The sequence below is a fragment of the Oxyura jamaicensis genome, chromosome 27 (genome assembly GCF_011077185.1).
Source record: "Oxyura jamaicensis isolate SHBP4307 breed ruddy duck chromosome 27, BPBGC_Ojam_1.0, whole genome shotgun sequence".
Lineage (NCBI taxonomy): Eukaryota > Metazoa > Chordata > Aves > Anseriformes > Anatidae > Oxyura > Oxyura jamaicensis.
In genome coordinates this window covers 264,157-282,075 of record NC_048919.1, presented here as the reverse complement: position 1 = coordinate 282,075, position 17,919 = coordinate 264,157, and the positions used below count along the sequence as shown (strand labels likewise).

Genomic DNA, 17,919 nt, shown 5'->3' with positions numbered 1-17,919 from the left:
AGTTTAGGACATGTATTTATTAGGCAGCAAGTTAGAGTGTGATAAGCCTTGGTGACAAATTGTTTCATTGTAAATAGCAGTTATCCCAAAATCATCCTGGCAGAGCACAAAGAAATTGAATCTCATGGTCCCTGTTAGCACTCTAATGTGACTTCACAATCCTCATTTCAATAAAGAATCTTATTTTAATCCAGATGAGTCATTTTCTTTGAAATACACTACTGATACTGCAGGAAACTGCACTGTTATTGGGAGGTTGAATCTTGAAAAAAAAAAATAAACTGTTTACATGCAGAACATTGTAAGTTTGTAGTGAAGATTCAGTTATGTACACTGCAGGAGGCTATTAGGAAGTTGTCTAAAGTCCTAGCTTTCAACCCTAATTTCTCCAGCTTCTTAAAAGTCTGTACCATGAGGTTCCCCTTTCCAAAGTAGCACTGTAAGAATAATTTATCTGAATATGTGAATTCTTTGAATACATGGACTTCACTGGATTGTAGTAATTCAGGGTGTATTGACACCAATTAAGCTAAGCTTTAGAAATGATTTTGGTTGTATTTACGAACCTGTGAAACCAAGATGTTGTCTGCCGATGTTTCTTGTCCCTCAGCATGGAGTCAAGAGAAGGCATGCAATAGACATCCTGGCTTTTATACCTCCCCTCTTGCATTTGAGCAGTCACCTTCAGAAAGACATTTCTAGTTTGGTTCTCATAACAAAGTCTTCCAGCAGTCTCCTTTCAGACTGCATTTGTCAGCAGCTAGTGTTACAGGTGCCTAGGTATCTTGGTGCCCAACATCTCACTTTTCTCAGTGTAACACCCAGACCTCACTGGGATTTCCAACCTTATTGAAACCTCATCAACATGTTTCCAGTGTTCCCGATCTGTGCATCTGGAAAGGTGGCCTTTCAGGAGGAAATGCTGAAGAGGAGCAAGCACTTGTGTTTGGAGAGAGGAGAGGGAAAATCATTTTTTTCTATGGAAGAAAGAAACTGGAGGAATTAGGGTTGAAAGCTAGGACATCAGAATCTTTCCCAACAGTCTCAATGTGTTCCCAGATGGATGTTCAGGGTGTGTTGTGGCTGAAAACCAAATGGAAACGAGACAGCTCTGTCTGCCATGGCAGCTGCATCCCCCCCCCAAGCCCTTGACTTTGCTGTTTACCTTTGTCCAGGACGGGCCCAAAGATTGCCAGGCTGTCATCAATGGTGGTGCAGTTCCAGCGGCGGCCTCGGAACTGGTGCTGGCACTCCTGGATGCCCAGCTTCACCCCCTCAGCCACGCTGGGCATGATTTCTATGTAGTTCCGGCAGAAGCGGAGCTGCTTGGGGACGAGGCCAGGGATGGAGCCGCAGAGGATGGGCTGGGACCCCAGGGAGCTGTACTGCTGGCCTAATGCGAGGGACCTGCAAAGGAGAGAGAGCAATGTGAGGGGTGGGAAACCAGCTGGCATCATTCTTCCTGCCCCTGCATCCGTCCCCAGAGAAACTCGATGAGTCAGGATGAATCGATAGTCCAGGGAGAGAGTCCTGAAAAAGAGGGATTTTGTAAGAAAACAAGAGACTTCCTACTGAATAGCTCTGAAGGACTTTCACACCTGAAGATAGCCTGGGCTGCAGAAGTGCATGCATTAATTCATCATCCTTTGTGGACACGGAGGGATTCAGCTCCCTACATGGAAGCACCTAGAGCCATTCACAGTGGTCCCAAGTATCTGAGACTTCCCCAACGGGCTGATGGATCTGACAAATGCCCTGCAGGGAGCTGTACAAAGGGGAGGCTGGGCTGTCAGGAGACACTGACATGAGGGTTTCTAAAATTTGGCCAGTGTGGGAAGTGTCCTGTCTAATGATGAGTTCATCACCACTTACTGGAGAGGGGCCGCTCTGGAGTCAATATCAATGTCATGTGGTCGAGTCTCTCAATGGTCCCAGCAGATGTTGAACCACTACGGTTCCACCCTGATGGACATAAGCTTCTAGCTGCAGCTGTGAGCCAGACAGAAGGCTGGAGATGCATGGTGAAGGTGCTGGAGGGCAGATTGGACCAGATATTTTCCTACTGGTCTAAGGAGCTGTCTGCTCCCAAGCAGGAACTACGTGGATCAGATTGTTTATTTGTACAGAAATGATCAATGCGGGGTGAAGACTTATCTGCTGAAAAAGATACCTGCTATTACACAAAAACAAGGATAGTCCTGCAGCTACTGCTGCTTAGCATCCAAGCCCCCTTCAGTGTATGTCCGTACATGTGGTAAAACCTGTGAATGAGCAGGTGGCTCTGTAAAGGAGCAGACATGAAGCGCTCAGTTGCTTCCAGTACAGAAATCTCAGTTCAGATGCTATCATGGGCAAATACCAAAGAGCTTTGTCTTAATATGTCCATATCTCTCTTACACTGGGGAGTTGAGAGTTGAACAGAGGATGCCAGATGAGGTATCTTTTTCTGCACACTGCTTTGTAGCTGGCCTGCCCTCAGCCTGCATTGCTTCATGGGGTTATTTCTCCCCAGGTTCCTTGGTTGAACTGCACAACATTCCTGTTGCATGACATTCCCGTTCCATTGCCCAGTCTGTAGAAGTCCCTTTGAATGGCATCACAATCTGGGGTATGAACCATTCCTCCCAGTATATTTTTTTTTTTCCACTCATACCTGAAGAATGCTTGTGAGCTAATCAATCGTTTTATAGCCACAGGTTAATTCAGGTTGGCAGAGACCTCAGGAGGTCTCCAGTCCAATCTCCTGCCCAAAGAAAGGCCAGTTTTAAAGCTAGATTATGTCTCTCAGGGCCTTGTCCTTCTAGAATTTGAAAACCACCAAGGATAGAGATGCCACTGCCTTATAGGACCTATGGCTGCCTATGCTTGTCCTGAAATGCTCATGGTAAAGCAGGTGTGCTTGTTTCAACAACTGCCAAACATTACTTTTCAAAAGGTTGCAAATGACTCAACAGTTAGTCCCAAATTGGCCATGGCAGCCAGAGAGGCTATTTGCACTAATATATCCTGATACCCAGCTCAAATGCTGAAATTGCACCTGAGCAATATGCTGTAGAATTCTCAGCCAGTTCCCAGGGTCATTACTTTGTATGATAAACAAACAGGTGGAAATGGCAGAGACCCCTGCCCCAACGAGCTGAGTGTCTTCTGCTGTTTTCCTCACCCCATGTCTCACTTTGCCCCGGAGGATGCCTAGGCCTGAGACATGTCCCATAGAAACATGGGGATCTTCACCAGAACTTGTTGTAGGATCAGCAGGTGCAGTAAGAAGTCGGTTTGCTGGGGACAGCACTGGACACTCAATGGCTCTGAGAGAGCTAATTTGATACCCGTAAGTGGTTGTATTAATTGCACCCTAAAGATTGTAGGATGAAAAGGAAATCCCAGGGTACCACCTATGGAGAGAAGTCACTTCAGCCCATTTCTCCTGCACCTCCCCTGCTCAGCAACCCCACAGCGGGACAGTTCTGCAGCTGCCAACGCTTCAGGGCAGAGCACAGGATATAATTTTCTGACTCCATCTCCAACACCTGGCAGAAGGACACATGGCAGAGGGGCATGAAGATACCGTTGGGAGGCAGCACAGCATAATGGGCAGTGCATGAGGACTGGTTCCCAGAGCTGCTTTGTGCTTCCAGCTCTCACCAAATGACATTTGATCAGGGAGGACTCAGCATTGCTGGGAAGACCTGTCAGCTCCAAGCAAAAGTTGTGAGTAATCTTAACCTCATCATCCATCCAGCAGGGCCAGCAATGGTGGAAACAAACAGGGTGCTTGAGTTGCCTTCCCCCAGACATTTGCTCTCACAGACAGATTCATCTGTTCAGAGATTCCCTGCTCTGTTTTATGCAGTGTTGGAAGTGAAGTCTGTATGCAGTGTCAGAGCTCACAAGGCTGTGCCTGTGGCAGAAGTTTCTTGCAGCAGCAGTGGTGAGCTGGCTTGGTGTGCTGGCCGTGGGCTCCATGTCATGCATGCAGGCTAGTGTTGCTGCTGCTCACCAACAAAAATCTTGTCCTAATTTCTTATCTGGATGGTAAATTTGATCCCTGGGGTGCTTCAACACCAGTGGGCAGCTCAGCTCCACCACATTGCTCTCTCACTCTCTCCTCAAAAGAACAGAACAAGAAAATACTAATAAAAAAAGTCTCATGGGTTGAGATAAAGACAGGGAGATCACTCACCAGTTATCGTCATGGGCAAAACAGAGTCAGAATAGGAAGATTAATGAAATTTATTGCCAACTAATGACAGATTAGAGTAGTGAGAAACAAAAGGCAAACTAAACACAACCCCCTTCTACATACCCCCCGTGCGGTACATGGTTGCAGTACATGGGGAACGGGGGTTGTAGCCAGTCTGTAATGCTTCAACTCTGCCACGCCTTCACAGTCACTCTCTGCCCCTGCTCCAACATGGGGTCCCTCCCACAGGATTTCTTCCTTCCTGAACTGATCCTGTGTGGGCTTCCCACAGGCAGCAGCTCTTCAAGAACAGCTCCCACATGGCTCTGTACCATGGGGTCCATCCATCAGGAGTAAACTGCTCCAACCTGGGTCTCCCGTGGGTGGCAGCTCCCCCCAGAACCCCTGCTCCTGCGTGGGCTCCTGTCCAGCTGCAGCTCTGGCCCGGGGCCTGCTCCACTGTGGTCCTCTCCACGGGCCGCAGCCTCCTTCAGGGAAGATCCAACTGCTCCACCGGGGGCTCCTCCGTGGGCTGCAGCATGGAGATCTGCTTCATGTGGGACCCATGGGCTGCAGGGGGACGCCACAGGGGATCTTCTGCTCTGCTCTGGGGATGGAGCACATCCTGCCCTCCTGCTGCACTCGCCTGGGTGGCTGTAGATGGTTCTCTCCACATTTTCCCACTCCTCTCTCCCAACTGCTGTTTTTTTTTTTTTGTTTTTTTTTTTTTTTTTTTTTTTTTCCTTAAATCTGCTCTCACAGAGGCACAGCCAAGACCACTCATTGACTTGGCTCTGGCCAGCAGCAGGTCCCTTTGGAGCTGGCCCTTATCTAACATGGGGCAGCTGCTGGACTCTTCTCACAGAGGCCCCCCTGCTACCAAACCCTTACCAGGTAAACCCAATGCAATCCTTCAGGGAAACAGGCCCCACACTTCCCTGTCTTTCTTTCCATGCTGGCATCCTTCCTTGCTATCGGAGCCCACATTTCTCTAGTTCCCATTGTGTTAAAGGGAAATAGCCATTTTGTATCCCTGCTCCACTGGTCCCAGCTTTACCCACAGGAGGCAACGTATTTTCCCAGCATCCACTCACAACCCAGACATTTTGCATGCTTGAGGGCAGAAGCCATAAAAGCCAGACAGCTCTGCCTGTCTGGGGGACTCCCTTTCATCCCTGCGTGTACAAGTGTGAGTGGACAGATGTGCACATAAAGGTAGGCTTTTGTGTGTGTGCGTGTGAGCACAGTGCACAACACAAGGAGCATGAGTGCCTATGGCAAGCACATGGGAAATCCCTTTTTTCTTTCTCTGCTTAATCCCTTAAATCTCTCAGGAGTCCCGACACTGTCTGTCAGGCCAGTGACTCCTTTTGTTCCCATCCAATAGCACTAGAGTGAGCAGAGCAGTGGATCCAGCAGCCTCGATTTGACCCTCCATGACTCCCATTGGTCAGGGATGAACTTTTGAAGCCCTGGGAGGAGATGGGCTTGTGCAGACCCTTGTGGATAGGTGCGTCCTTGAAGAGGTGACTCATGTCTTCGCACTGCCTCAGTGTGGAAGATAATGTGCCCACCACTCAGCTTCATCCTTCCTACAGGAAGGACTGACAAACGCATCTATGTGGGCCACTGGTTGGACAAACACATGGTAATGAGAAAAATTTAACCTAATAGTATTTGACAGGAGCAGGATTTGATCAGATTAGAATTGCACCAAAACATAAAATTTTTATGTTTGCAATGTTTGGAATTTTTATGTTACAGAATTTTTAGGATGAACACTAAGAAAGGTTTCCTGCCAGCAAGAGCAAAAGCTGCTAGGACATTTCTTTTCTCCTGCAAGAGAGTGGAAGCTGCATTGCCCAGGGCCCTCAGAACGGCACAATGCCCCACAGGCTGCCTGTTGGAGCTGGATTTTGCTGCTGCAATGTGCTGTAAAGGAGCTCTTTCTAGCTCCAAACTCAGCAGCTGAAAACAGATGAATCTACATAGCATTTTTTTCCATTTTTTTCCCACCATATTTTGGACCTCAAAAGCCCTCTGGCCAGCTGGGCAGGAAAGCTTTGGGCCATGGAACTGCACGTCTCCAAGGGTGCGTCTTCTAAGGAGCTGGACACTCCCAACATTGCAACTCTTCCTTGTCTCATCTGATGGATCTCCCATGGAAATGTAGACATGCTCTGGGGATCCTGTACAACACTGTGACATTTCCCTTAACTAACTCATTAAAAGGAACTTGTGTTTTCATCCTGGGAGCTCCCAGCAGACCAAAAGGGCCATGCAGAAACACGTGGTTGTGAACATCACAGATGATGCTGGTGGTGATTCCAGTGCTGAAGTGAGGTCACAGCAATCACTGGGCCTATGGGACATACATTAGTGAGTGCTATGAGCTTGGAAGCTCAGACTTTCTTTGGCTGCCTCCTATCCTGAAGCCTGGGCTGACCGGCACAAAGAGCCAAGTTCATGGGTCTGCTTTGTGAGTGCTGAGGGACATGGCATAGCCACCGTTTCTCTCTGTCTCAGAACTGATTAAATAAGAAGTGCTTTTCCTAAGCTCTTTGAGATCCATGGTTAGAAACAATCCTTGAAGGCACCAAGGACCTGGTAGAAAGGAGGCTCTTTTAAACCACCCTCCCACAGTAACTAAAGTCATTGCAGCATAACATTACAAGACAAATGTCAGTTCTTCTTGTGCTCTCTACCATCTTTTCAGTGCCCCCATATGGATCCCTGCAACATCTATAACACACTGGGAAAACTAGGAATCAGCAGGACAAAAGCAGATCACAGTTCAGGTTTCTTTTTTTGCCACCTGCTGTCTTAGAGAAAACCTTTATCTGCCTGAAGGATTTTTCTTTGTACCATTTTTAGATGTATTTGGCATTTTCCAGATCTGGGCCATGTTCTGCTTAAAATGGACAGTTGTACAGGCTGGCATCCCACCATTTTACAGTGCTCTGTGGTGTAGGGATGATACATTGAAATGCACACTGGGAGACAGCAGCTTTCATTCTGTTTCTTTCTCTGTATTTAGTGCTGTGTGAGCCTTTCCCAGCTACCAATGAAGGTATTTTGCCCTTCCTAGCCGGGGCATCATCACACACTTGCTTTCCAGGTAAGAAAGGGCTGTATAAAAGCACTGCAAGCTGATGTCACAACACTTCATGTTAAACAAAAATTTTCCAGCCAGACATCCAGACCTTGTTGGTTTCGTTATGTTACATTTTTAACTGTCTGACTAGCTCAGCCTAGCTCATGGGTCTCACCCCCAGCAGATGACTTTGTCAGAGGAGCCCTTATATACAAAGTGCCTCCAGCTGCTAACTCTATTCTGCTGCCTGACCTTAGAGGGGGTATTATGTCTGGTATAATATTAAAATATTTCAATTCTTGCAGATTGCTGACTACAGCTCTTTGTGAATAGAGTAAGACACAAATTTTGGGGTTTGTCTAAAGATCAAGAGCAGCACGAGGGATATTTTTGCAAGTAAAAACATGCAATATATATATATGCACATATGAGCTTGAGAAATGCCAAGTCTTGACTGAATAGGCAGATCAGATGAAAAGACAAGAGAATTTGAATAAGGAACACTATATTTTACTGGAGAACTGGATATTATTAATGATCCCATGTCTTTGTTCACAAATCACCTGCTACTTAATCTGTGCTGAACATGCCTTGAGTTTGAGCTTTTCTGTGGAGTGGGCCCTTCCGCCCCTGGTATGAGATATCACAATTACCGCAGACTCTCCACCAAACTTTGCAGTCATTGCTAAGCTCTAAAAAGCAGACAGAAAATTCATATGAGAGAGGTTCAACTGCCTAAGCATTATAAGCTGATCCCCCAGATGATGGCAAGTCTCATGGGCATGAGCATGGATGTAGTTTTGCTGTATTACAGCCCTTGAAAAGCTCTGTAGACATTACACGGTAGTGGGATGTGAACTCTTGAACAAGAGGGCTTTTTTCCACTTGGTGTGTTTGCAAATTGCCTCATTAACTAGCTTGTATGAACTGCATGATCTGCACAAAATCAAGCAACCCACAAGGCCAGTTTCTGCCCAATTAGGATTCTGCCTTAATTTAGTCACACCTGAGGACCAGAAACCTTTCTAAAACCTTTACAAAGGCAAATGTTTGCCTAGAGTTTCTCCCAAAGCCATGGTTGCTTAGAAATAGGCTAAGTATCCATCTGGGAGCTCTCCCAAAGGAACATCTTGGGGTGTTTCAATCCCTCTAGGTCCCTCATATACGATTTTTGTTTATTGTCCATAAAAATAAGTGGTGTTCTATGAGTTTATTGTCTACTATTTACAGCTACAGAGATCCTCTTCAAGGAGGGCTTAATCCTTCCTCCAAGCACTGGAGGACAGAGAGACTTTCCCAGTGCTGGGAAAGTGACCCATGGGAGGCTCAAGCAGAGGCCAGGGGTGGCCAGCCCATGTTGTTTAGGGGCACATGTTTCATAGCACCAACTGGTTAGAAATTTGGCAACCTGCTCCATTCACAGAGAAATGTTGATTATTTCCAGAAGAAGACAAGGGGAAAGCTCTTAATGATTATGATCCTCTGAGAGAGGTATCATTGATGCATGTGCTTGTATTTTGAGATATCAGAATGATGATTTCTCAGGTGCTACAGAGATGCTAAAAAGAAGGCTGCTTAGGGTTTGAGAAATAAGAAGGAAGGGCTAGTATTTTATTTTAGTTTGCTATCAACACTGATGTTGAAACTGAAACACATCACAGACTATATCTACACAAAGTCAAACAAAAAGCCTTATTCATGTTGGCCAAATACCAAATGGCCTGGTCATTCTGGAGTGATGGTCTAATTTCCCCGTGACCTATCACTCAAAAGTATTGCAAGTAACAAAGCAGCCAAGCTCAATAAAGCCATTCTTAGAGTTGACTAACACATGACAATAGCACTAGGGGCTTCTCAAAGTGGGGCAAAGTACCACGATTTCACTAAAGAAGGAATTGCAAGCCCTCTTGCTACTTGCCATGAATCTTGCAGCATGAAGCACATGAGCATGTTGTTGCTGAAGTGTGCAGAGGCTGATGCACTCTGAATTCACACTGGGCTTTCTGTGAGCATGTTTCCATCCTGCCCGTCACCTGTGTGTTTTGGAAACAATGTCCAAGATGGTGAAATATCTTTTGCAAGAGGCTAGGGGATCAGGTCCTGCTAAGTATGAAGAGCTGCCAAATCACAGAGGGGCACTAGTGAACTGTCATCTGCTGATGTTATGCCTAACAGCAAACAAGCTGGGAAAGCCTGGGCTGTGGGACACTAACTCAGTCCACTGGCATCTGCTGGTGGACACAGAAGAGGCCAAACTAACTGTTCTGCCTGCTCTGTGATCCTAGGAGCTACTGCCTGATCTTGGAAAGTCAAGTAGTGCACAAGATGGAAAACAGTGAAGAAAAAATTAAATGCCAGTTATGTCATAAAACTTGCCTCAAGGTCACCGGATGCTGGCTTCATACAGGAAAAGAATATACCTGGGCCAGCAGCAGCCTCTGAAGAGAGATGGAGAGTGTGATTCCTCTGACCACATGTATGGGTCTGCGTGGCTGAAGGGGCCGAATACCAAGCCTGACTGCAGACATGTAAAATTTGGGGAGGAAGATCCCCCTGCACTCCCGAGATGGTGGATTCGCAGCTGTTAGCTGCAGTCATGTTGCCATCTAGGGAGTACTCCAGTGACCTAGTGACCCAGGGGACAGCCCAGACTAGAGCATTACTGGGCTGAACATGAACTGCAGCATTATGTTAAAGCTGATTGCTAAATTGTCTCATCCTCAAATCTGTCAGGAAAGGAAGGACTGAGGGAAGTGTCTTTACAAAATCCTGCATTGGAAAGGTCTGGACCACTCAAATTTGGATGAGTATACTCAGCCCCAACACCAACACATAAAGAAGACATTTTTTTCTGATTTCTATGAGATGGGGGGTCAGCCAGTTTCCTAAGGACTCAGCAAGATGTCCCAGACTTTTACCAGCTGCATCGGAGTAGGGTGATGGGTCTGACAAAGGGTGGGTTGACAGAAACATTGCAGCAGGAAAAAAAAGTGTATTCGTGCACTAGGGAAAAGGGGCCAATTCAGGCAGTATGGATGAAGTGCCAGTGAGTGGATGAATGGCAGAGAAGGCAAGAGAAGCCTCGCCATGTAGGCAGACTGCAGAATTACTTTAACCTCTGAGTATTTAATCCCAGAGAGATAAGAATGGGAAGAATGGCAATGGGTATAGTTATATGGCAAGAAGGGAAAGCCAGAGAAGGAAAAAGCTAGGATGAGACTCAAGGAAACATCAAGATGAGCATTGGAAGGACGTAGCAGGGGAGGAGCTTGCTCTGCTCAGTTCAGTTAGACCTCTGTGAGTGTTCACATTCATGTTTACATTCAGTATCAATCACCATTTTATGTAGTTCCCACTGTATGTTTTTAATCATTAGAAGAAATTGCCAAATGATGCCCTGTAACAATAAAGCATCCCTCCTAAAAAGTGCTCTCCTATGTGTTTTTATTTATTTATTTTATTCCTCTACTCTAAAAAAAAGTCACTCTTGTGAGTGGCATGTGGTTCCCCTCTTTCCCCTTATAAGCTGCATCCACACTCACAGGCTTTGTGAAATTTACAGGTGCAAGGAAGATACTTCACTCAGAAGCAAAACATTCATTCAGGGTTTATATCATGAAAAGGTTTCTTAACTGAAAGTAAAATTTACACATTGATGGTGTGGTCAGTTATTTTAACACTTAATCTCCAAATGTATTTTCTTCCATAACCCACTGACCTACCAAATAATCTGCATAGTATTTACCATCTCAAATGCCTGCATTTTGCAGATAATGTCCCTTGCTAATCACAAGGTAGGAATGTGCTAATCCTCAGCTTCTGTCTGCTGGACTATTTTACAGGCAGTCAGAGGCTGTAAGCACTAGGACCTGGCTGAGCTCCCATGCACTGAGCAGCAACAATGCTCTCTTCCACTGACACATTTGGTTTGGGTTGAGTGTGTGGCATGTGAAAGATGACTGAATTCCACCTCTGCCAAGGAGATGCAAACTTCGGTGTCTGAGGTCAATGTCCTGGTGATAGGATACTAATTCTAGGAGGGGACCATATCCTTATAAAGTAGCTTCTCAGTATGCAAGCTTTGGGAATCAGGTATTTTCCCACTGAAGACTGGTCTGCTCTGATTTTGAGGTTAGGACTTTTGTTCACACTCACGTTCCCCCTCTCAGACAGTGGAAGTCTATTGCACATCATGGACCATCTTTGGTAGAAAGGACTGACTTACAGTCACTCCACAGTCTCCATTGAGATCACCTCCAGATGTAGGAGACAACCCTCGGTGAGCACTGGGCTGTGTAGCTCCTGGATGCAAGGCAACCTGTCCCCCTGGGTCTGGCTTGAACAAAATGTACTAGAGGAAGCCTTGTGCTCCGAAACTGCTGGTTGGCCAACATCATTTGGACAAGATAAAAATGCCACTGGGTGGTGTTTGGAGAGTCATGTCTTCAAATGGAAATACCTGTGACCCATGGTCGTTGTTTTTTTCTTTTTTTTTTTTGGATGCTGCTAGTCTTGCTGTAAGGACTTTCAGGACTGCTAAGCAGAGTCACCAAATAGCTGTGTGCTGGCTGGTTCACACAGCTCCATGATATAACAGCCCATGGTGGTCCCAACAATGCCGGATGTGAACCAAAATTATCACACGTGATACTTAACATGAACTGCTCCTGCCATCAAACATTGGCCATTGCAGTTGGCCATAATGTGGGGGGATAGTAAACAGTCAGGTGTTAGGGTGGTGCTGTCTGATGCCATAGACATCACTCCTTTTTGGTCAGGGTATGGGCACAGAGGGAATTTCCTGGTATCCTTGATGCACAGCACTCCAAGGAGATCCACTCTAGTGGGCATGGGAGGAGGCAATGACCTGCAAGCAATTGGAGCAGATGCAAGGAGTGGCAGAGCTCTCACTCAAAGATTGTGAATTTTGGGGTTGAGGAGAAGAACAAGTGCAGAAAAGAAGATGGAGGCATCCAGCTGAAAAAAGTGTCTTCATCACCATGGTGCTTCAGCCATTCAAAGGTTAAAATCCTTGCAGCACTAAATCATTTTTTAAACAGTTGATTAAATGATGTAGAGGTTGTGGGAGTCATTTGTTTCTGAGCTCACTCATCATTCCTACCACTGAAATGGCTCAACACGTCTGGTTTGTACCCAAATCACCGGTTGCTCGTGATACCAACAAGGCAAACCACTTACTGGGCTTTGTCAGTGTGGGTTTAGCACACGGAGGGAAATTATTATACTCTCTTGGTGTTGGTGACACCAGACGGGGAACTCTGCATGCAGTTTTAGGTCCTTTTAGGTGAACTAGGGATGTAAAGAAAGTGGATGGTCTCCAACAGATAAGATCATGATGGTCAGGGGTTGAGAGCATGTTGTGCAGCAGGAGATAAGGAGGGAACTGAGCTGGTTTAGGATGGACAAGAGAAGGCTGAAAGGTGTCTAAATATGGCCTATGTATGTGGGGAAGTTGCAAATCTGATGGAGCCAAACTCTTCCCATGGCACTGGGTGATATAACAAGCTGGGTTGTGAAGTTCAGATTGGTATTAGGAAAAATTCCCCTTGCTGGAGGGTGCTGTTGCCTTGCGGGGGGAGGGGGTGGGGGGTGGGGGGTGGGGGGTGGGACGCAGTCCTCCATCCTAAGGGGTTTGTAGGGTTCAGATGGACAAGAACCCAGCTGCATTGGGATGATGCTGGGGTTGGTCCTGCCCCACAGAAAACTGGACTGCAGACCCTGAGGGTCCCTTCCCATCAGCACTGCTATCCTTGACCTGTAACAAGCTCAGATTTAAAGGCAGAAGGGAAAGTATCTATACCCTCAAAGGCACAGCTGTTATATTTGGGAGTGAAGCAGGAGTGTGCTGGCAGAGGCTGCATGAGAAGGAAACACAGTTTGGGACTGAGAAGGAAGGGAAAGCACAGCTCCTGGGACAATTATATAGGTTGCAAATCCCTATGCCTCAACAGCTGTATGAAGACACAAGATGATGAATACCTCTAAAATAACTACAGCAGAATCTCACTTTTGGTCAGCATTTCAGTGGTACCTGCCTGTTCCCTGTGTTTGCTGCCAAGGCAAACTAGTAGACTGTATTTTGACAAGGAGAAAACAACCTCAGATTTAAACACGTATGAACTCTGTTGCTAGTTGGACACAGAATTCACACACTAGTCTATTTGCAGAGATTTATATTTCATGCCTTCTGACAGGATGGAGGTGGCAGCTCTCATCTGTGAGAAGCATCCTCCTTTAGACAGTCCTGTCAAAAATGAACACCCAGCTCTGAAATACACAGGAATTAACCTGAACATGGCTGAAATTCAGTGGTACCATTTGTGCACTCCTTGGTCTGGTCTGGCAGGGACTGTCACTATAAGGGCCCATGGACCAAACAATTCAATGCCTAAGGGTTTTTCTGAGTGACAACCAGCTACAGAGGAGAATCACCAAGGGCAGACCTCCAAGACCTGAACAAGGGCAGATCTGCAGTGATATTTTTGCCATATGAGCTGAGTTCAATCTTTATTTATTTATTTATTTATTTATTTATTTATTTATTTATTTTATTCCATTTTGTTCCTAGATCCTTTTCTCCTGTGGGCATGGGATGAGCTGCACTTGCATGTATGAACTTCCCACGCAACACCCACATCCCTGCATCTCCTCTGCCAACATGTCATGCAGCTTTCACTGTAGAAGTTGTAGCTGAACTGCAATAAAATGGATGACTTACCTGCCTTGCCTACCCAGGTGTTCCCTCTGGCAAGGACTTTACTTTCAATTGTGCTGAGTTCTGATGACTTAGGAAGTCAAATTGTTTTTGTCTTTGATCAGAAGAGAGGAGAGACCTACCACAAGTGAAAGTGTGGGAGAATGGCTGGCAGGGGGGACCAGGTGTTGACAAAGGGGAGAGAGATGGAGCATTGGTTCTGTCCCCTTTTGAGAGGGGTAAATTGTTAGACTGACTTTACTGTATCAGGTGCCTTCTGTCTAGGTACCTAGACAGCTGAATGAGGCCGAAGAATTGCATAACCTCTGGAGGACACCTAATCTGAACTTCCGTATTCATCTCTTAGGTAGTGCAATGATATTTGGAACATGAAAAGCTCATAAATATCTATTGAAAAGGTAGTGGAGGGTGCCAGATGTCAAGGTTCTTCAAGAATGACCCCAGTAATGGTCATCACTTGGCTGTGATTGCCCAGCTGCCTTCTGTGGCACTCTGCTTTCCCCTTGCCATGACAATACCTCTCTCTGCTACCAAGACAGGAGGTAGGATGATCTGAGATAGGAAGTGGCTGGCTCTAAGATGAGTTATGAGCCAGAAACAGGGTCTAAGGTGTCATGACTTGCTGGCACTGACCAAACCTGTAAACAGCAACCCAGGGACAGTGCAGATACAGCTGGTGCCCGATTTGCAGCTTTCACAAAAGGTCACTCTTTATGCTACTCCCATTGCTACAAGACCATATACTCAAAATTGTGATATAAATGTACTATTGGGGCATATCAAATGTGACATCTAACAGCAGATGGCTTGTGTAGCAGTCAGTGCAGTACTTTGTTGAAGCTCGTGCAGACTGTAAGTTGCAGCCTTGTATAATGGTATCTCCATGAAAATGCAACCATCTCCTTTTACATTCAGTAAAGCTAAATAAGACATCCAAGGGGGAAGACGACAGTGTCATGTTTATGAAATTGGATTACTCAGCTCCCAGGGTCTGAAGGTTGCCTACAGCTTCCCTCTTGGACATGCTAAGGATGGTTTTGTACTTCTGTTGCCTTCATTGAGTTCTGGCCAAGTATATGCTCTCTTATCCAGTCAAGAGCACATGAAGTTGCAGCCATTACTGCAGAAACCAGAGTGTTTTATGCCTCCGCCTTGTTCTAAATGGGCTGTTAAACATGGAGAGGGGACAAAAGAGCAATAGCAGTGAGCTGAGGCAGTGGCTTATGTTGACAGTTTGATTGGTCTATTGGAAAGACTTCTGAGAGATTATTTAGTTACAGTGAGAAGAACGGGAAGATTAAGACTTTCTGTCCAGCAGAAGAGGGCAAGACAATGCCTGGCGAGTAGGAATTCAGACCAGCAAAATGCAAAGGCACAAGTGTCAAAGAAAAAGACAAATGTCCAACACTTGTTGCAGATTCTCTAACTGGATGTCTTCAGATCCAGCCTGCCCTTTTCTGCAAAGAACAGTTTGAGCCAGTACAAATGAATCTCTCACCCTTGGGGTAAAAATATCAAATTCAGTGGTTTCAGCACACAGACCTGCCTGGTTTTGCAAAGAGATTTTTTTTTTTTTTTTTTTCCCTGTCTTATGACTTCATAAAAAAGGAAAGCCCAGATGGTCTGTGTTTTGGTGGGATTTCTGTCATAATGGTCCTCTGTGCTGATCTATAATGGCTGTGCTGTCAGAAGCAGCAAAATAAAGTGAATGGGCTTGGGCAGTGTTAGAGAAGCTTGGATACAGATGTAGTGTGAGGGGGACTTATCTCTTATTTCCCCTCTAAACTGAAGTTAATTCCTCAGTCAGCTTTTGGTAAAATGCCATTAAGTTATTACACATGAAGGGACATAGGAAATAACATTATGACAACTACAGACCACACATGAATCCCAGAGTCCCTAGTGCAGGGGACATGTGTTCCCCATAATGGCTATGCTGAACATCCTCCCAGTGCATGCTGATGGCATGTGGTGCTGAAGTGTTTCCCTCAAAGAGCAGTGAGGAATATTCCTCTGTCCCCTGTGGATTCATCTTTTTCCTACATCCTCTGCTGGATCTGTTTCATTCCTTTTTGATCCAAACAAGCTTTGTAAAGCAGTTAGCTTTAAGCATTTTTCATGTGCTCTGCCTGGCATGTTGCAGAAGCATCCACAGTGAGCAAACACCAGTGGAGGCCTGGGATCTGCTCCCACCACGCTAGGAGACTGGCCAGTTCCCCCCCATGTCCTGCAGTGTCTGTCTTCTGAGCACCTTCTTCATAGTCTCAGTTGGGTTTTGAGTCATGATAGCTCAAGAGCAGATAGCCTCACTGCAGGGCCCAGAGCAGACCTGCATCTCAAGCTAGGCCCTCTAGCAACTTCAACACCTCTGAGAATAGTGTCCCTGGACCAAACTTGTATCGGTTAACTGATCTAGTGCAGACTTTCTGCATAGCTTTTGCATCTTTTAATTCCCCATCCTTACAGGGGATAATTTGCTTTGGAGAGCAAATGTGCGGAGAAAACACACTTCTCAGGCATTTGCTATAGCTGTGCTACAAGCATGGCTCATGCCCTGCACACCCACTTTGTAAAGCAGCTTCCACACTTTTCCCATGTAGGCAAAGCCCTTTTTTGTTGGAGACTAAGATATTTCCTAGATCAAGACTTTGGTTGCCTCCACTTAGCTCATGTGAACAGCTGGGTAGCATGGAGCTAGGATTGCATGTCTGGGAGTGAGTGGATGTGACTCTCATGAGAGCAGGAACAACAGCTCATTGCTGATGTTGGTATTGGTTGATCTGATAAAGATCCATGTTTTTTATGGATTCCCTGTCAGGCATTAGTTTCTGACAAGAAGATGAGGAACGCAAGGCATTGTGGCTGGGAAAGGACTGCGGCAAAGTTATGTCCTCAGCAGGAAGACCTGCAGCCTCTGCTAAACATCTATTTTTTTTTTTTTTTTTTTTTTTTTTTTTTTTTTGAGTGAAAAGAGTCCAAAGTGAAAAAAATGATCAGTTCCATTCCCCAGGATTGCTTCTGATTGTACACACACAAACACTATCTCTAGTCACATGGAATTAATAAGTAGCCACTATCATTTCAAGCTAGCAAGTCGTCAATAGCATTTACCTTCTTGCAGGGGCCTGGCATCAAGGTTCATCAGAGATAGTGTAGATGTGGTTGGAAAACTAGTGATGATAGTTAAAAAATCAATTAAATTCAGATGCTTGTGTCAAACAGAAGGAAGATTAAGATACTGTCTGTGTTTAAATGACATGCACAGGAGTTTCAATCACACAGGGTAAGAAAAGCTCTTCACTGCTATCAGTTCTTTTTAGAGACAGAAAAATGTATGTTGCTGGACATTTCATTGCCAAAAGGAGAATGGAGAACATGAAGCAAACTGGCTAATGGAAAAGCAAGAAATACCAATGCTGGAAGAATGTGGTTATAAAACCAGTAAGGCTACAGCAATATTAATTCATCTGTTACAGTGAGTCATTGTCAGGTTGTATCTATCTGTAAAGTAGGATTGCCAGATTATGATTGCATTTGGTAAATGGTTTAAAATAACTTCTAACAAAGTGTACTAAAACATCCAGAAAATTCTGGATTAACAGATTAGAGCAGTTTGATCACATAGTCTCACTGTTATAATGCAGTTTGATAACATCCCATAGCCCCTCAGCTTTGGGTAATCTGAGTCATGTTTGGTTAAAACAACAAATTGGAATATTTCTTATGGTAGAAGGTGGGTGCCACGTACCTGACCATATTTACTCTATCCAATAGCCTGGACAGGGAAATGTGTGTGAGGAGAACTCAGCTTCTGACTAATATGCTGGGCAAGGAGAGCAATACCTATTGTGAAGAAACACAAAGTGATGACAGGAACAGACTTCTGGAAGTTCTGGCCCAACCTGT

At 45.5% G+C, this 17,919-nt stretch overlaps 1 protein-coding gene across 1 annotated transcript in view; it reads right to left on the bottom strand.

The window, feature by feature from the left end:
* WNT3 (Wnt family member 3) overlaps positions 1 to 17,919 on the bottom strand; it is a 50,807-nt gene that overhangs the window by 12,126 nt on the left and 20,762 nt on the right. Inside the window, exon 2 of the mRNA XM_035347928.1 lies at positions 1,166 to 1,407. Within this exon, the coding sequence (XP_035203819.1) occupies positions 1,166 to 1,407 (242 nt within the window). The remainder of the gene's footprint in view (positions 1 to 1,165; positions 1,408 to 17,919) is intronic.